General features: G+C 39.0%; 1 protein-coding gene and 1 non-coding gene across 9 annotated transcripts in view; one reads left to right on the top strand and one right to left on the bottom strand.

Annotated features, from left to right (window-relative positions):
- Positions 1 to 18876, bottom strand: part of PDS5A (PDS5 cohesin associated factor A) — a 159037-nt gene extending 140161 nt beyond the window's left edge. For 2 of the 8 annotated variants that reach the window (XM_058299533.2, XM_058299563.2), the window contains exons 1-2: positions 18671 to 18876; positions 17654 to 17831 (exon numbers count right to left, since the gene is read on the bottom strand). In XM_058299533.2, coding sequence (XP_058155516.1) covers positions 17654 to 17791 — 138 coding nt within the window. In that variant the 5' untranslated portion in view covers positions 17792 to 17831; positions 18671 to 18876. Of the gene's footprint in view, positions 1 to 17653; positions 17832 to 18472; positions 18636 to 18670 lie in introns of those variants that run through there. The other 6 variants (XM_058299540.2, XM_058299548.2, XM_058299545.2 and 3 more) reach the window with 5 other exon arrangements.
- On the top strand, positions 712 to 815 carry LOC111759692 (U6 spliceosomal RNA). The gene has a single exon (XR_002793593.2). It is a non-coding gene; the product is annotated as a U6 spliceosomal RNA (small nuclear RNA).
- Positions 18877 to 19170: the final 294 nt, after the last annotated feature.

The raw sequence follows: 19170 nt of genomic DNA, 5'->3' as shown, positions 1-19170 counted from the left end.
AATATTAAAGGCAGACACTGTCAAAATGGAAAAAATAAAGAAGATGCTGGGTGTGTAACATGGATGTGTTTGTGAAAATTCATCAAGCTGCACCCTAATATTATGTATACTTTCATGTAGGATCATCATAAATAAAATTTTACTTTGAAAAGGGCCCATAGATTTCAGAACACCAAAGGACATCAATGACACATAATAGGTTAAGAACTCTTGCTTGTGTAATTTCAATTTTACATATTTAATTTTTTTTAATTAGGCAAGATTAACAATATACTGTTCTTAAATAGTAAAGCATGTTTTCCCTCTCTAAATTAAGGGACATTTCAATATTATTTTTAAGTATTCATCAAATTATCTATGAACTACATTTCTGGTCTACTGGAATTCTTATCTTAACTTGGTAAAATACAGATTTAATAAAATTAAGAATAATAACCACAAGCCCAGCTTCTGCTTAACATGTAGAGAGCCACAAAAGAATATGGTTCCCACTGCTGTAATGAGAAAAAAAGAGATAATCTAAAATTTCACAATGGTTTTTGAGCCCAGAGCTGAGGATGTAAGATAACCAGGTGAAATGAACAAAGTCACTGAGAAGGGATACATAAATTATTTCCTCTTTGGCAGGTAAGGGAAAGACAGTATCTCCCATAAAGCTAAAAGAAAAATAACTTAAATTTTAACAAATTCTTAAAGGCCAAAAGTGGGAGCTTGCTTTGGCAGCACATATACTAAAAACTGGAATGAAACAGAGAAGATTAGCACGGCTTCTGCACAGGGATGACACGGAAATTCGTGAAGTGTTCCATGTTTTAAAAAAATAATAAAAAAATAAATAAAAGGGCAGTTTAGAATCCTTGGATCTCTAGACAAAAGGAGTCTGTACCCACTCACAACCTTTTTTAAGGACCTCCAAGTGGAGCTCAAAGGCATGACTTGGGGCAAAGCAGGAGAACTGAGAGCCTCATTTTGGTGATACACACCTGCATCATCTGCCTAGATTGAGGTTAAACCAAGAGTACCTGGAAAAGTCCACCCATGCTTCAGGACCTGCATGAATATAGGGTGATGATGGCTGCTACTGGAGGAGAGTCACAAAACATACTTTTTAAGAAAGCAAGAAACCCATTCGTGGGAAATGGACTTGGCCCAGTGGGTTAGGGCGTCCGTCTACCACATGGGAGGTCTGCAGTTCAAACCCTGGGCCTCCTTGATCCGTGTGGAGCTGACCCATGCACAGTGCTGATGCGTGCAAGGAGTGCCGTGCCACGCAGGGGTGTCCCCCGGGTAGGGGAGCCCCACACGCAGGGAATGCGCCCCATAAGGAGCGCTGCCCAGCACGAAAGAAAGTGCAGTCTGCCCAGGAATGGCGCCGCCCACACTTCCCATGCCGCTGCCGACAACAGAAGCTGATGACAACAGAAGCGGACAAAGAAACAAGACGCAGCAAATAGACACAGAGAACAGACAACCAGGGGAGTGGGGGGGGGGGAATTAAATAAATAAATAACTCTTAAAAAAAAAAAAAAAAAAAAAAGAAACCCATTCGTGGCCTAGACCAAACCCTGATCTAACACATGGCAAAAGTAGTTTATTGCTGGGACAGAGTCAGGAAACTTCTTCCTGCCCAAGATAATGCAATGACATAAGGTAGAAGCCTGCTCCCACTGGGGAAGTGGCAAAAAAATTAGCTTACACTGTGGCACTGCACTGACCAGTAGGCAGATATTGTTTACTGCTGGGGGAGGGGCAGAAAAGCCAAGAAAGCCCCACCCCTCAGGCTAAGGTACACAGGTCCTAACGCAAGAATATAACTAAAAGAAAGGAGAAATAACTCCTGTACCCACCACACTCCTCGCTTTCAGCACTAAGCAGCAGCAGTATACTTCTAAGGAGAAAGACCAGACACCCAACCAATCCCCACCCCATGCACTGCCTGCTGAAAGCTGAGATGGGACAGAATTCATACACTCCAGGCCTCACACTAAGGCACGGGTAGGGGCAATCTATCACAGGAGGAATCTGAAGTCTGCTGTGCACTTAAAACAGGGATTTTTAACAAGGGGTCTGTAAGCTTGAACTGAAATACAAAAAAACAAACAAACAAACAAAAAAACACATTATTCTTGTAGGGATTTGTTGGTGCAGGTGTGATTTATTTATAAATAACACACAGTAAAGTGTGGACTTAGTAAGGGTCTATGGTTTTCACCTGACTGGCAAAGGGGTCCATGGAACAAAAAAGGTTAGGAATCCCTGACTGAAAGTAACCATACAAGCAATAAAACTAAAGCCAACCTAACTACAGACTAGAAACTGATTCAATTTCCCACACTAACAGCCTAACAAAATAAGTATGGTTTTTTCCTAGGAATATTATTTATTTCACTCTGCTGTCTTTTAAACACAATGTCGCACATTCAAGCATTCAATTTAAAAAGCAAACAAAAAAGAACCAGCCCATTGTCCAGAGATAAACAGGTCAACAGAACAAGACCCAGAGATGGCCCAGATACTAAGCTATCAGACAGGGATTTAAAAATAACTATGATTAATATGTTCAAGTTATAGTAGAAAAGGTGGACAAACATGCATTCGCAATGAAGAACTTCAGCAGAGAAATGGAAACTAAATCAAACTAACAATATCAAACAGACTGGAGGCACTGTAGAAGACAAAGAATGCTGAAAAACATTTGAAGAAATAATGGCCAAGAATTTTCTCAAAATAATGAAAGGTGACTAACCAGAGATCTGAGAAACTCAGATTCCCAAGCAGAATAAATAAAAGGAAAAATATATAAGCGATATCACAATCAAATCAAAAGAAAATCTTGAGAACAACCAGAGAAGAACAGTTATATCCCTTACTGGAGAATTAGACAATTTACTATTTGAAATATTCTGTTTAATTACCATCATATATTTCAAGCATTGTTAGTCTGCTAAGAGTGAAAGTGAAATGGTAAGTAATAAAGCCACATAAACATTTCATCTTTGATGATTCACAAGTCCCAAGGAAGCACATCACAAATGTAAATAAGAATGATTCAGTTTTGGAAGGCTACACACTACTGAAAATGCAAAACAGATCAATGTTTACTGACCCTTCTATTCCAGAAAAAGCAAAACTCACTGGTGAAAATGTAAGAAGAAAGCGGATTTGGCTCAAGAGACTGAGCTCCCGTCTAACACATGGGAGGTCCCATCTAACATATGGGAGGTCCAGGGTTCAATTTCTGGGGCCTCCTGGTGAAGACAAGCTGGCCCACGTGGAGTGCTTGTCTGCACAGCGAGCTGGCCATATGGAATGCTAGCCCACAGGCAAGCTGGCCTGAGCGGAGAGCTGGTGCAGCAAAATGACACAACAATAAGAGACTTAGGAGACCAGGGAGCTGAGGTGGCACAAGAGATCAAGTACCTCTCTTCCATTCCAGAAGTCCCCAGGATCAGTTCCCAGTGCCACCTAAAAGAGAAGACAAGCAGACACAAAAGGACGCACAGCAAATGGACACAGAGAACAGACAATGGGGGGGATGAGGGTGAACAAAGCAATCTTAAAAAACAAGTATAGGAAGTACCAAATTCAACATGAAAGTTGAGTGTGTCTATGTTTGTAATAAGTCAGTTTGGTCTTAATTCAAATTAGGAAGAATAGGACAGAATGAGAATTCATTTGGAACCTCAGCATGTCTTCCTTCATAAATAAATAACCCCATCAAATGAGCTTGTAAGCTTTTACCCTTAGAGACTAATTTTGTTAAATTACAATCTTATAACTACTAGTAAAACTGGGGGGGAAGCGGATGCGGCTCAAGTGATAGAAAGTCTCTGCCTACCATATAAGAGGACCTGGGTTCTATCTCTGGGGCCTCCTGGTAAAAAACAAGAGAAAGTGTGCCTGCACAGTAAGCCAGTGCCTGCATAGCAAGCTGAGTGCCCATGTGGGTACCCTCGCAGGGAGCCGAGTGCCCATGTGGTGAGCCAAGTGCTCAAGCGGTGAGCTGAGTGCCTTCACGGTGAGTCGAGTGCTTGCGTGGCGACCCAAGCACCCACATGAGGCCCGCATGATTAGCCAGTGCCTGCACGGTGAGCTGAGTGCCCACGTGACAAGTCAGATGCCCACGTAAGTGAGTCAAGCAGCAAGATGATTATGCAACAAAAAGAGAGATGAAGGGGAGAGTCAAGGTAAGCACAGCAGAGACCAGGAACTGAGAAGGCACAATTGACAGGGAACCTCTTTCCACATCAGAGGTCCCCAGGATTGAATCCCAGTGAATCCTAGAGGAGAAAGATGAGAAGAGAGACAAAAAGAGAAATAGATAGAGAAGATCACAAAGCAAATGGACACGGACAGCAAAAACAGCAGGATGGGAGGGAAAAAAAAAATTGGGTTCAACAGAAATGGAGATTAATACAGAGTTCTAAATAATAGATCACCACTAGAAAAGGTTAAAGAAGTCATGGTATACATAACTGTAAGCCTTCCAAATAAATTTTAACAGTTTCAGGAGGGAAAAAAAAAAACTAGGTTCATAAGAAATGGAGATTAATACAGAGTTCTAAATAATAGATCAACACCAGAAAAGGTTAAAGAAATCATGGTATACATAATTGTAAGCCTTCTAAATAAATTTTAACAGTTTCAGGACAGAGCTAAGTTTAAAATAATTGAAGGATAGTTTGTTTCTGGGAAAAATTTAAAGTTAATGCAAAGGAACAGATGTGGCTTAAGCAGCTGGGCACCCACCTCCCACACGGGAAGTCCTGAGTGCCTCCTAAAGAAGACAAACAGATGTCACAACGAGCAGACAGCACAACCAGAAGACACCACAATAAGCAGAAGACACACCAGAAGGGAGTGAAAGTGGCTTGAGAGGTTGGGCACTAGCCTCCGACATGGTAGGTCCCAGGTTTGGTTCCTAATGCCTCCTAAATATGAGCAGACAGATGAGGGAGCCATCCCGGGGGAGAGGGGTGTGATAAAATTTTAAAATAAATAAATAAAATAGAGTTAATGTAACATATCCTATAACTAATTTTAAAAGACCTTTTTAGATAAAATTTTTGAGACAGTTAATATGAAATTCAGCAATAAGTAAAGTAAAATATATTTCTGGGATTCTTAGTGCAGTTTTCTTTGATAAAAACCAACTGAGGTAACAGAGGGAAATGCAGCTGTGGCTGAGAGTGTACAAGTGCTACAATTTGTTTCTAGTTCTTTCAACTGGGGTTTGAATACGGATTTGGAAAACAAACTTGTGTGTGACAAATTAAAAAGCTGTGTATTTCTCATGGAAAAAATACCAGATGGGATGAGGTTGATGAATTCTAAGGGGTTCTCTTCCCTCTCCGCCTTCTGTAGTCCCTGGAAATGGAGCTGTTTGGAGGCACAAATCATCCACTACAACTTTTCCTAATGGACAGTCACTGCAGTGCATTTAGTATGAAAGCAATGCCAAACCCATCTATAAGTTTATCATGAGCCTATGAGAAGCAAAGTCACAAGCAGCAAATTCAGAGAGGATATATTAATATTAATATTATAGATAAGATTCTATTTTTTAAAAATCTACTCAGTCTGAGCTAAATAAATTAAATGGAAAGGAAAATATATTCTGAGTAATTCTGAGTATACACTTTAAAAAAATCACTTGAGGGGCTCACATAAAAATGCAGGAAACTGAGCCCACCCATAAATTATTAAATTGGCTGAGGGAGGGTGGGACTTAACCAGGTATCCAATTCACAAAAGCACCAGGTGGTTTTTAAGACCTCTAAAACTTGAGAACTGCTATGCTAGATCAGAGCATCTGATTAATATCTTCAAAATCAAAAATCTTCTGTATCCTTTTAAAATGAGTAATTTTGGAACTTATGAGTTCTACCCTGGCCAAACAAAAAGAAAAGTCAAAATTAGGAATGGTAAAAGGAAAATAACTAATCTAACTTAGATCTAAAAAATATAAACAATAAGCAATTGAACTTATGCTAAAGAATGTATAGGAAAAAGTACAGAACAACTGAAATAGCAGCAGTGGCTATAAAATTTCAATTAAAGGAAAGATGAAAATTGAGTATAGTAGACACAAAGTAACACATTTCGAAGAGACTAAAAACAATTTCATTTTATTACTGCCTGAATTTTAGCATTTCCTCCAGAGTTTAGGTATATGTTTCAAAAAGATATATTTTCTAAATAGCTTTTGCCAGAAGCAAACAAGACTCCTTGTGAAACTTAAGGAAAATACTTTTTGCAGGTAAGCAATTCACCTTTACTTATTTTGTAGTGGCTAGAATGATATTCAGTTCAACAAGCATTGCAATTAAACAGCAACTATGTGTGGCTAGTAAACCTGCACAATTTTCAAGAATTAAATTTAACAAAATAAAGTAATTTGGTATCAGGAAGTAGATATAGCTCAAGGGACTGGGCTCCCATCTACCATATGGGAGGTCCAGGGTTCAATTCCCAGGGCCTCCTGGTGAAGGCAAGCTGGCCCGTGCAGAGAAGGCAAGCTAGCCTGAGCAGAGAGTTAGCACAGACGATGCAACAAAAAAAGACACAGAGGAGAGACAATAAGAGACACAGCAGACCAGGGAGCTGAGATGGTACAAGAAATTGAGTGCCTCTCTCCATTCTAGAAGGTCCCAGGATTGGTTCCCGGTGCTGCCTAAAGACAAGACAAGCAGACACAGAAGAACACACAGCGAATGGACACAGAAAAGCAAAAAGCAAGCACAAAACAATAGGGGGGAATGGGGATAAATAAATAAATATTTAAAAAATAATAATTTGGTATCAATTCATTATTTATGTTTACTTAGAACTCCCACCATAGAAATATCAGGAAATTCTGTGGAAAGAACTCTTTGGAAAAAAGTACTTAATACAAATGATAAAATCAAATTCACATTATTAAGTAATCAAGCACATACAATTCTACCAATTGCTCCTTTGAAAAGTTTTATTTATCCAGACCTTATACCTAGTACATACCCTTGGTCCTGCTTTTCCCAGTGCTTTTCCCACCCCTCCTGTCATCTTTAGCAGATGTCTAATCTTGCGTCCGATGTAAAATTTATAGCCAACCTCACACAACCTGGTCCTGCTCAGTATCAGGAGCAGCACCCCTTCCCCTTCCCCTGTGATGAAAAAGTGTTTAGGACCATGGGAGAAAAAAAAGACTCCAGGTCGATGGGGAAGCGTCTGGTCTAGGCCCTCCCCATGTCTCCACCTCTGCCAGTGAGGCTCTCATGCCAGTGCTGCTCTCTCCAGCTGAGTAAGATGACAAGTGAGTCCAATGTACAAAATCAGCAGTGTACCCTTTTATCTGTACCTTTTTAATAAGAATATATTACAATACTAAAAAATATTAAATCCATACCATCCCCACTGAAAAAAAAAGGACTAAAATCTGGGTTGAACCAAAGATACTGTCTGGTCTGGACAGGAAGGTTAAGAAGACTCTACAAATTGGCCACAAAGAAAAGGTGGTATTCTTATGCTTACAAAACTGCTTGGTCACTTAGTTTTTTCAGCCATGCAAAACCACATAGCATATGTCAACTCTTCAGCTCAAAAGCTTTAAAAGAGATTTTTAAAATCTGAATTCCTATCTTTGGCATTCAAAGAAAAAGGTATAATGCCGTAAGTCCTTTTTCTATCAACTATATTATTTTTTTAGGTTCGTTTATCTCTAGGCAAAACCCATCTTCTTCAAACACATTATGCATGTTCCTGCCTCTCAGACTTGTCCTGGCTATTCACCTGTCTAGAATATTTTACCGCCCACTGCCTATTCAAGTCTGAGTCTTCAAACCCCAGATGAATTCACCTTTCCTATGAAACTTTTCTTGACCATCAAAATTCTTAGTGCCTGGGAATGGCTGTGGCTCAATCAGCTGGGCTCCCTTCTACCATTGGGAGACCCTGGGTTCGTGTCCCGGGGCCTTCCTGTGAAGACAGGCTTGCCTGCACGCCATAGAGAGCTGCCCAGCCTACAGACTCCGTGGAATGCTGCTCAGCCCCCAAGCGCCACGGAGAGCCGACTCAGCAAGGTGACGCAACCAAAAAAACCAAACAAAAAAAAAGGGAGACAAGCAAAAACACAGAAGAGCACTCAGCAAATGGACACAGAGAGCAGACAGCAAGCAAGCTGCAAGGCGGGAGGGAAAATAAAATAAATACAGACACAGAAGAATACACAGCAAATGGACCAGCAGACAGTATGCAAAAAAAGCCACTGAGGTGGGGGTGGGGGATTAAAAAAAAATTCTTTACATCCAAAAAAACAGCTGCAATCCTACCATAACATCAAATATTATTCATATATGTAGAAATCCATCTTTAGAGTTATTCCTAATGTAAACCCAATTTCCCTTAATGAACTAATGCTATTGAAAGGTTGACTTTACCATCAATAATTAGCAGCACCAATCAATCAGTGCTTCAACTTCAGTAGGAACTTTTAAATGTTTAACCCTACTGAAAATTCTGTAACATGAAAAAAAACACACACACATTATGACAGTTCCCAACTTTTTTAAAAAGTTCTATATAAATGTATAATCATTTATTATTATTTCCACGGGATTAAAAAGGTGATTTGCTAAGAAATCTCCCTTTTCTTTTGCGAATAGAAACAAAATTCATAGTATCCTTAAATATCTACAGAAATATATTTCTGATACAGGGAAAATCAATGATGGTATGAAAAGTTCTACATGGGTTTTATATATGGTTGTTAATAAGCCTTCACCCAATTTCTTTCTTTTTAACAAATTTTTATTGATACATATTAATAAAGCATACAATTCATCCAAAGTATACAGTCAATGGTATTTGGTATAATCATGTAATTGTGCACTCATCACTTCAATCATTATTAGAGCATTTTCATTATTTCAATAACAGTAATAAACAAAAAACCTTCACTTCTCAATCTATGTTTCCCCAGCTATTCATAGCTATTTCTGGCTATTCTTGCACAGTTATTTATTTATTAAGCAGTTTTATCTAATGTTTTAATTTAAGGACTTGAGTTAAAACCTAAATGAGACTTGCTGATTTCAAGATCTCTTACTAACATTCTGTCCCTATCTCCACCCCACATTTATTTATTCAAACAAACTAAAAAAGGTATTTCTCAATTTCCCTTGTGCTTTAAAAGAAATACAGAATTCTTATCTTACTGAACCTCAATGTGGCACTTATCTTTTTTTGTTGTTTGCGTTTTGTTTGTTTGTCTGTTTGTTTGTTTAAGGAGGTACCAGGGATTGAACCCAGGCCCTCCTACATGTGAAGTAGGTGCTCAACCACTGAGCTACACCACTCTGTCTGACACTTAAATCTAATCATAATCACACAGTATTTCTCTTGTTGCCAGGAGGCAATACAATGACTGCTTTAAAACATAAATTTGCAAATTTGACTGCTAATTTAAAAGTAGGCACCACTTTGGATGAACTGTACATTTTATTAATGTGTATCAATAAAATTTATTTAAGTGTTCAAGGAGCATCAGGTATACAACTTAGACCCAAGTGTTCAGAAAATGGATTGATTTTTTTTTTTTTTTGCCTAATATTAACATCTTGTAACATAGCCATATATTTGTTCGGTTTCAAGGAAAGGCAATCTTATGTATGCAATGTTATTCCTATACATGTTGCACCTGGGATTTTGCTGTGCTATATTGGCCCATGTTCCTTTTTTGGCTTTCCTTCAGGTAATATACATGACCTTGGGCTTTCCCTTTCAACCACTGTCATACCCACAAGGTAGTGCTGCTGGTTACAAACACCATGTTGTGCTTTCACCTTTTCATTCACTTCCAAAGATTTACAAGCAACCTTTTTACCAATTCTACAGAGTTTTTCTTTTTGGAGTAATTAAATTGTTCTAAAATATTTTGTGGTGATGAATGTACAACAGTGTGATTATACTAAAAGCCACTGATTGTTAAAAAAAAAAAAAAAAAGACAATGCCTTTATGTATTAAAGGCAATACGTAAACCTGGACTGAATCTAATAATGAAGGAAAAGATGCACAAAAGGACATTGTTGGAACAACTGGGAAAAATGGAATATAAGCTGTAAGCTTGATAATAATGTTAAAATTTCTTGAATTTGATAACTGTACTTAATGAAATTCTATAAGTGAATACCTTGTTCTTAGGGAAAAAACATGGATAGAGATGATGGATGGATGGATGGATGGGGTGATTAGGTAGATAGATAAAATGGGATAGTAAAGATGGCAGAAAGTTAAAATGGGTAATCTAAGTATCTGGGGGTGGGGGGAGGAGTAGATTGGAGTTTCCATTATTTTGTAAGTGTCCTGGAAGTTTGAATGAATTTTAGAATAAAAAATTTTTTAAAAAAGAAAAAAAAATAGGCATTACTTGGCATTATCAAGGGCTTGGAGAACAGGTACTCCTACATGTTTCCAGCGGAAGTACAAATTGGTACAAACTATGGAGGGAAATGTGACTATCTCTAACAAAAACACTTATAAACTTGCCTTTGACCCAAAAATTTCACTTCTAGGAATTTACCCTCAAGATATACCTCCACAGATACAGTTATAAATAGAAGACTATAACATCATGAGAAAGAAAAGATCTCCATGGACAGATATAGAACAAATTCAAGATAAATTATATGAAAAAAAGCAAGGAGAAGAAGAGTACATACATTATTCTATCTTTTGGATAAGAAAAGAGAACACAGAAAGGAGAAAGAATAAACCAAAAACAAATTAAAATGATTAGCTGTTGTAGGTAGATAGAAAAGGAATAGAAGAAATAAGGATGAAAGTTTTTATATAAGGCTTTCTGACTTTTGAACCATGGAAAATTAAGTAAAAATGAAAACAGTCTATAAAATTGAATAAAAACAGAAACAGACCAACTGTACATAAAATTGCTAACATGATAACGCAGAAAAAAAGAATTCTTAATTCAAGAAACTAGCATAGTAATTTTAATACGCTTTCTGAGACAAAAAGAACTGCAAAGAAATCTTATAAGGAGTACTGGTATGGTAATTCTGAAATTATTTTGTGCTTATTGTAGGGCAGTACAAATGAATTTACTGATGATATGGGAAACCAGGGTTTTCAGTGTAAGAGAAGGAAGATACAAATATGAAATAAAGGAAGCTTAGGAAAAACTCTGGTACTAGATTTCAACTGGCAGTATGAAAATAAACTCATGACTTAAAAAAAAATTTTTTTTTCTAGTTCTATATACTGAAAAGGCACAAAGATACTACATCCTGGTAGCAATGTGAACACATAATGCCCAGATCTTGGCTTATAAAAACCACTTTCTACTAAAAAGGAAACAGGGCTTCTTGGAAAAAATGGTATCCAACTCTGACAGGAAAAGCATAAAGTAACATCTCACTATAAATGAAAACAAGGAAATGCTCAAAGACTCATTGAAACATGCCAAAAATTCACTAGACATGCCAAACACCAGAATCAGCATGTTCACCTTGGGACAATTTGGGCCTCAAAAGAAATGAAGACAAAAAGGGATTAAAATGTGTTTAATAAAGAAAAGAATCTATACTACTTTACCATCACTTCTAACATAGTTATTCATTGCAAAGGAGAAAAAGTACCTTTTTAAGAGAGCTAACAGACTTTAACCAATTGATCAAACTTACCATAACCAATAGGACAAAAATGACATTATGTGCCTCCTGATAGAATACAAAGAGAAGTACACAAACCTACCTTTGTAGTATAGTTGCCCACCTCCACCAACCCCCATTAAAAAAAGGTTAATCTGAATTTAAGCATTAGGAAATGAGAAAAAATCAGATTATGGAGCTCATCTAAGACAAATGGCATGGATTCTTCAAAAATGTCAAAACATGAAAGACCAAAAAATGACAGGAGGACTATTTTATATTAAAGAACACTACTGCATGTGATGCTTAATTGGAACTTAGAGAGGGCAGCAGGGGGGGAATTTATAAAAGTCATTTTTATAGTAACTAGGAAATTTTATTATGAACTGCATGTTAACATCCTTGAGTATGATAATGTTAATTAAGATAAAGCAGTAGTCCTTATTCTAAAAAGAAGTACACCAAAGCATTTAGAGGTGAAATGACATGATGTCTGTGACTAATTCTCAAACATTCAGTGGAAAAACAAAGTGTGTGTGAGTGTGCATGTACAGAGAAAAACGTAAGAGCAAAGGTGGAAAAGTGTTAGTTAATATAAATGATGGGATATGGGTATTAAAGGTACCATTTTTCCAACTTTTGTAGAGGTTTGAAAGGTTTAAAAGTAAAAAGTTTAGAGATTTAAAGAAGGGAAAAAATTATTTTACTTTCCAGTAAAAATTCAAATAATATAAGAAATAGAGTTCTAAGATGAAACCTTGAACCTCCCTCCCAAGTTTTTCCTAACTCACAAGTGAAAAAAATTCCTACCAGTATATACTTACAATGGAATATTATTCAGCTGTAAAATGGAATGAAGTTCTGGTAGATGCAACATGGATATTCCTTGAAAATGGCATGTTGGGTGAAATAAGCCAGACACAAAAGGATAGTATGATCTCAATGATATGAAATAATTAGAATAAGTAAATTCAGAGCCAGAAATTGGAATACAGGCTACCAGGGGCCAGTATGGGAATAGGGAATGGACAAAAATGCTTAATTAGTATAGTGTTTCTGTTTAGGGTGATGGAAAAGGTTTAGCAATGATTGGTGGTGATGGCAGCACAACATTGTGAATGTAATTAACAGCGTTAATTATGTATTTTAATGTGATTGAAAGAGGAAATGTTAGGGTTGTGTATATATTGTATATATATATATATGTATATATATTACTAAAGTACGTTCAAAAGTCCTACATTTTTTTTCTCACAGTATTTAAAATAAATTTTACACATCCAGCAATTTGGCTGCAAATATATACCATTGTTTTTTAGATGTAAACTAGTACACTTAGACTTGTCATGAGATCTCCTGTGGCAGATTCAAGATGTTTACAAATTCTTTACTACATCCATTGAAGGTAGGGTCAATTTTTAATCCCTTTGAATCTGGGATGGTCTATAATTATTTTGACCAACAGATTAAGGTAGAAGTGGCACTGCTTTCCAGACCAAGCCTTTGAAAGAATTGGCAACTTCCACCATGGTCTTAGAACTCTGAACTGACATGTTCAAAGTTCAACTACCCTGGCTGAAAAGACCTTATGGAGAAACTCTAAAACTACATCATAGTCAATAACGGTCTACGTGAGTTCAGCATTTCAGCTTTTCCCACTGAGACATCAGGTGTTTGAGTGAAGGTATTGTGGATCCTTCAGACCACTGTAGCTACAAGTTGAATGCCATTGAGTAAGCAGCCATATGGAGCAGAAGAATCATCCATCCAAGTTATGCATGCATTCTAGATCCACAAAATTGTGAGATAATAATAAAAGTTGCTGTTTCAAGCTACGAAGTTTTGGGGTAGTTTGTTACATAGCAATTAATAACCAGAAGTTTCTCTACCTAAACGGAAGTCCAAAATAAGTCAATTCTTATTTTAGACTTCCATTTATATGACACATTAAGTATCACTTCATAAATGCATATTTTCTATATTTTATAACTTCATTAGAAAACTTGCTTGTTTAATTTTTAAGTTAACAGTCTTCTGCATTAATAAAATTTAAAATAAAATGAGAACAAAATTTAGAGTTGTATTACATACTTAATAATTTGCAAAATATCATCTTATGTGGCAATAAGGCATAAAAATCATTCATAGAAATGAAAATATTTACAACCAAACCAAGTACTTTTGGGGTCCTCTAGAAAGAAGGAAAAGGAAAGAGTTCATGGTCTTCCTGTCCCTAATCTCTTCCTTCCCTCTCCCAAACTAGCCTTTAAGGAGGAAAGGGTGATGTCCTACCCTAAATCAAGTCCATCATATCCTAACCTAATTCTGGACTCCAGAAAGCTGAGGTGGAGGTGTGAGGTGAGGGAGAATGGTTGGCACAAAGAAAAATATTGCAGAAAAATACAAAGAAAATACAGAAGCAGACATCTGGTAGAAGAAAAATGGGGATATTTTCAAAGCAGTAAAACCCATTCTTTCATCTTCCCTAATACTTAGCAACAAAGTAGTATTTTTATTTGATTTTGTAACTTACCAAATGTGCAGGGAGATCTGGGTATGGGGTTGTGCCAGGGTACTGTCTGGGGCACAGAACTTTTGGGTCTGGTACTAAGAGATGGATATGAGAAACAAACTTCATTCTACCCAGCCCTCCCTCTAAAAACCAAGGCATCCACTTCCAAAGTAATAAGAGGAACAATATCTGTGTGGCACACAGCTCTGTAGTAATCCATGAATTGGGATACCCTGTGTAAATCCAAGTGGGCAGAAGCACTTATTAGAGTTTTGTACAACTGTTTATGTGTATATTTTAAGTATATTAAAAAAATATCAGATGTGATCTCTGAATTAATCTCAGAGCCCATAACTATAAGGGAGAATGGTTATTAGACACTATAGGTCTCGATGCTTAATGAAAGACTGGTACTAAATTGATACCTTCCAAATTGCTGACTAATTTTCCTTGTTTTTTAATATCTGTCAACATATAATTATAACTTATATTGTCTAAACAACAGAAATTATTGAGTTTCAGTTTTATGTGTCTTGAGTCGGTCATAACCCTGCAAAGACTCAGTTTCTTAATCTGAAAAACACCACCAAATAATCTCTAAACTATCATTTAGTTCTAAAATTCTAAGTATCTATATTATCATCTCTGGTATATAATCACAGGGAAAGTCGTTAGATAAAATTCAAAATTATTTTGAATTGTCCTTCACTTTAAGCTAGGCACTGGGAGGATGGAAAAGTGAACAAAAATAGACACTACTGTATTCATGAAGCTTACAGTGAAGTTTGGGGAGACAAATATTAACCAAATAAATATATGGATAAACAATATGGGAAGTGATATAAAAGAATTAAGATTCTATAATGGTGGACATAAGAGACTTTCCTTTAGAAGTGACAAATGTGCTGGGCGGGAAGGATGGGTATGTGGGAAATGAAATCTCTCTAGGCAGAAAGGAATGATGACATCTATCAAGGAAATGATAGAAGGACAGTGCCTGGGCATAACAAAAACACATTTAATTGTATATTGTTCTCTGGAAACAGAAATTTAAAAACCTAATATACCAAAGTATATCTCAGTTGTTCCAAAAGACATACTCTAAGAATTATTTTCAAGAAAGCTTTCAAAGTATCACAAATGTTTCTCTTGTAATATAAAAAATCAAAAGCAAACTGTCCTATATTTCCCTGCAAAACACTAAACTCTCATTGATACACATCTCTTTTCACTTTACTGTTTTCAACTGAAAGACAAAAATCACCACCTATTAGTCCTATACTTAAATTCCTTAGAAGAAAAATCACCACCTATTAGTTCTATACTTAAATTCCTTAGAAGAAAACAACTACAAGCATCAAAATAAACACGATGCCTTTGTCCTGGCTCTGCCACTAACCTACCTATGACTGATCTCGGTAAATGTTACTTGGCCACTTTGGGGTTCACTTTCATCATCTGTGAATTAAGAGGGAGGGGAGTTCCAGAATATCTTTTAGAGCCTTCCAACTCTAGTATTATGTTTCCACTAGAAAAATGCTTGTTCTCTTCCTGAAAACTGAAAAGGTGAACCAAACATCTCTTAATTCCTTTGATCAAAATTTCATTTGCCTTTAAGCCCTCTTATATTTATATAACAACTGGACATTGTTGCAATGTTATTTTAATAAACTACGGATTTTATAAAACTTGACTATAATTAAGGTTCTAATAAACTTGAAAATATTAACAAAATCATCAAACATACATTTAAAAAGTTAAAAACCTGTATTTCCAATTAGATAAATATTTTCAACAGGGATCCCTAAAAATAGACTTTCAGGAGAGAAAAACAGGAAAAGTACAAAAATCTTAATAATTCTTGAAAAAAGAAAAATTTCAGAAGTAGAACATTGAATTTAGTTAATACATATGCCAATTTTACTTGCAAAAGAACTTGAACAAATGGATTTATTAACCAAATGCTCATTCTAGATTTGGTTATAGGTTCATTTATAGTTAATACTATTTCTGAGTCAATCTATTTTCAAATGGAAAATGCATACAAATACTCATAAGTCTTTTATTTTTTCAACCACAACATATATTCCTAAGATTCAAGGTTTCAGTATTCTTAATTCAAAATCTTAATAAAAATTAAAGATCCATAATGTGGGTTTTTTTTTTGTTTTTAGTCAACAGCTTTATATTTCACAATTTTTCAGTAGCTCACACTCAATATAACCTTAAGAGGCACCAAATATGTACCTAAACTCACATGTAATCTTTAGTATCAAGGTTTATTTTAATGAAAGGAATTGTGTTCTGTTCTTTCCAAAAAGGCAACAAACTGAAAATCCTAATTAGATTTAAAAAAAAAAAACAAACACTAAATTGTAGGAACACTTTACACATTAAGACACTTAAAACACGGTGCACATGTGCTAAGCACTGTATTGAACTCTAAGAGCCAAGGGAAAAGATCATTCCCTAAAAAAACATTTCACCAAATTGCCCAAAGTAGAAACATTGTCAACACTGTTTCTTCCTTTCCTTTCCACCAAGTCCAAGTGATTCTAACTTTGAACTGTTTGATGGATCATTCCCTCTATCATAGCCTTACTTAATAAGATTTCAACATCTTTCACCTGAACTACTGTCAAGTTTCCGAGCTAGACTCCCTGCCTCCAGTCTTTCCCTACTCCAATCCAACCTAATTTTGACAACCAAAATGTCCTCAGCATTGCCAAATGCTTCCTGAAGGGTAAAATTGCCCTGGTTGAGATCCACTGCTTTAAGCCAATCCATTAACAAGATGGCACAATCTATGTGCCTAAACAGAAAGCAAAAAACTGACCAACATAAGGCTGAAACTTACAACCTTGACACGTGACACCATATTTAAGCTAAATAAGCTGATTTCCTAAAAAACAAAACAACTCTCTCTTAAAACCTCTTTGAACATATGGACTTAAAAATCATCTTACTTCAAGCCTCAGTTTTTGAAAAATCAACACCTTCTGTCAAAGTTTAATCGCATTATATACATTTTTAAGCTTCTGGATACTAAAAAGTTGGGATAATTTAAAAATGCCTTTTGTGCTTAAATCAGTCCCCTCAGAAGCTGATGAAAATAGGAACCTTACTAGGTAAATTACAGCCTATATCTAGGTTGCAAGCTACTTTAAACAGTATTCCCACTAAATAAAATGTTTCAAGATAAAATAGAAAAAAAACTTAAAAACACTTGCATTCCTCTGCTTGAAAAGAAGTTAGATCTTTTTTTTTTTTAATCATTCTCCTTTAAATCTCCTATAATGTTTACATTCCTACAGAACTTATTCAATGATACATCCAAGATAGAACACTAGCTGTCAGAGGGGGTAAGGGAGAAGACAACATGATATCTAAAAAAATTGGTAGATGAAGCTCTCAAGTCCTGGTGCAATAATTCCATAGCAGAAACCCGTCTCCTACCAGAGATGTCTTCAAGTGTTAACAGCCTGTGCAGACACCTACCTTCAGTCGTTTGATCATTTCATCGGTGGTGATCTTGTCGGTGATCTCCTTCACCCCGGGAGGGTAGGCGATCTTCCCGTCGGCACTCACTACGCCACAGAGGGCAGTGGCAGGCTTGGGCTGCGCGGTGAAGTCCATCCTGGGGGACAACTTTTCTTTCACAGTCCTCTACCGGCCTCTATCGGTCAGAAAACAAAAGTTCAGCGGGAAAGGGGCGACTTTGTAACCTCTTTTTTCATTTCAAAAATCTCTCATCAGGAAAGGGCCCTTTCTCCCGGGAGGCCGACGACCCGGAGGCGGCCCCGCCACCCGCTCTTTCTCCAGGCCGGGCTCCCCGCCGCACCCACCCGCGCCGGGCCCGGGCCCACGGGGCTCTCCCGGCACCAGCCGCCGCCGCCGCGGGAGGCGCCGGGCAGCTCCAGGAGTTTCCCAGTCCTCCTTTCACAATGAAATCCTCCCCCAAGCACCGAGGTGCGAAGTTTGGCTGCCTCGGGAGGCTGGCGGGGGCTTCAAAGCTCCCGCTCCGCCAGGAAAAAAAGCGCCCAGTCCCCATCCGGCCGGTCCCCCCTGGAAAGGGAGACGCGAGGCCTGTAGGGCTTGGCTTAGGCCGCAAAACTAGGGACCCAACCGGACTCACACGCCGCGGCGGTTCCAGGGAACAAAACGCCCTTGCCCGGCCGAGCTTCGGGACCGCCGGCCGTCCCCGCCGCGGTCCCGCACCTCCCGGTCCCGCTCTCCCACCCCCGCGGGAGGAGAAAAGAGCCGCCCGCCACCCCCAGCCCCACGCCAGGAAGCGGCTGACGCGGCTCCACACTTCACATTTTGTTCCTTCAACTTCGGTCGAGGGACCCCGGCGGCTCTCCTCGGCCCCGGCCACTCGGCGGCCCCCGGCGCCACGGAGGCCTTGCCGGCACCTTCAGGCAGCCCTGCCGGGCCTCGGACCCGCTGCCCCCCTCCCCCCTTCCGTCCCCTCCCTCCACCCGCCGAGGGCGGGAGCCGAGCCGCCGCCGCCTTTACCTCCTTCTCATGCGGGCGGAAGGTGCATCGAGCGCCCGGGCTTCTGTCAGGTGGTTGCGTCGCCGCCCCTCGCCAGGCAGCACACAAAGCGGGTCCGCGGGTCCCGCCGCCGCCGCCGCCGCCGCCGCCGCCCGCCCCGGAGCGGCGCTGGGGCTGGCGGTGCCGAGGAGGAGCAGCCGCCGCGGGGGGAGACGCGGGGCGAGCGTGTGCTGGGCGGGGAGACACTGCCGCTCTCCGTCTGGCCGAGGAAGAGCAGCCTGGGAGGAGGATCCTCTGGGAGCGTGTGTGCGTGTGTTCGCCTGGGACCCCCGCGGCCGGCCCGCCAGCACCTCGAGCCGGCCGGGGCTGCCCACCCGGACCCCGACCCGGACCCCGACCCGGACCCGGACGCCCCTCGCAGCGGCGCGCGCCCGGCCGTCCAGCCTCGGGAACCTGCACCTCGCGCACACACCAGGCGGTCACGCGAACGGCGCGAGAGCACGCGAGAGCAGCCGCGCGCC

Source organism: Dasypus novemcinctus, chromosome 1, assembly GCF_030445035.2.
Source record: "Dasypus novemcinctus isolate mDasNov1 chromosome 1, mDasNov1.1.hap2, whole genome shotgun sequence".
Classification (NCBI taxonomy): Eukaryota; Metazoa; Chordata; class Mammalia; order Cingulata; family Dasypodidae; genus Dasypus; species Dasypus novemcinctus.
The sequence above is the reverse complement of the archived record's forward strand: the minus strand, read 5'-3'. Positions and strand labels throughout refer to the sequence as shown.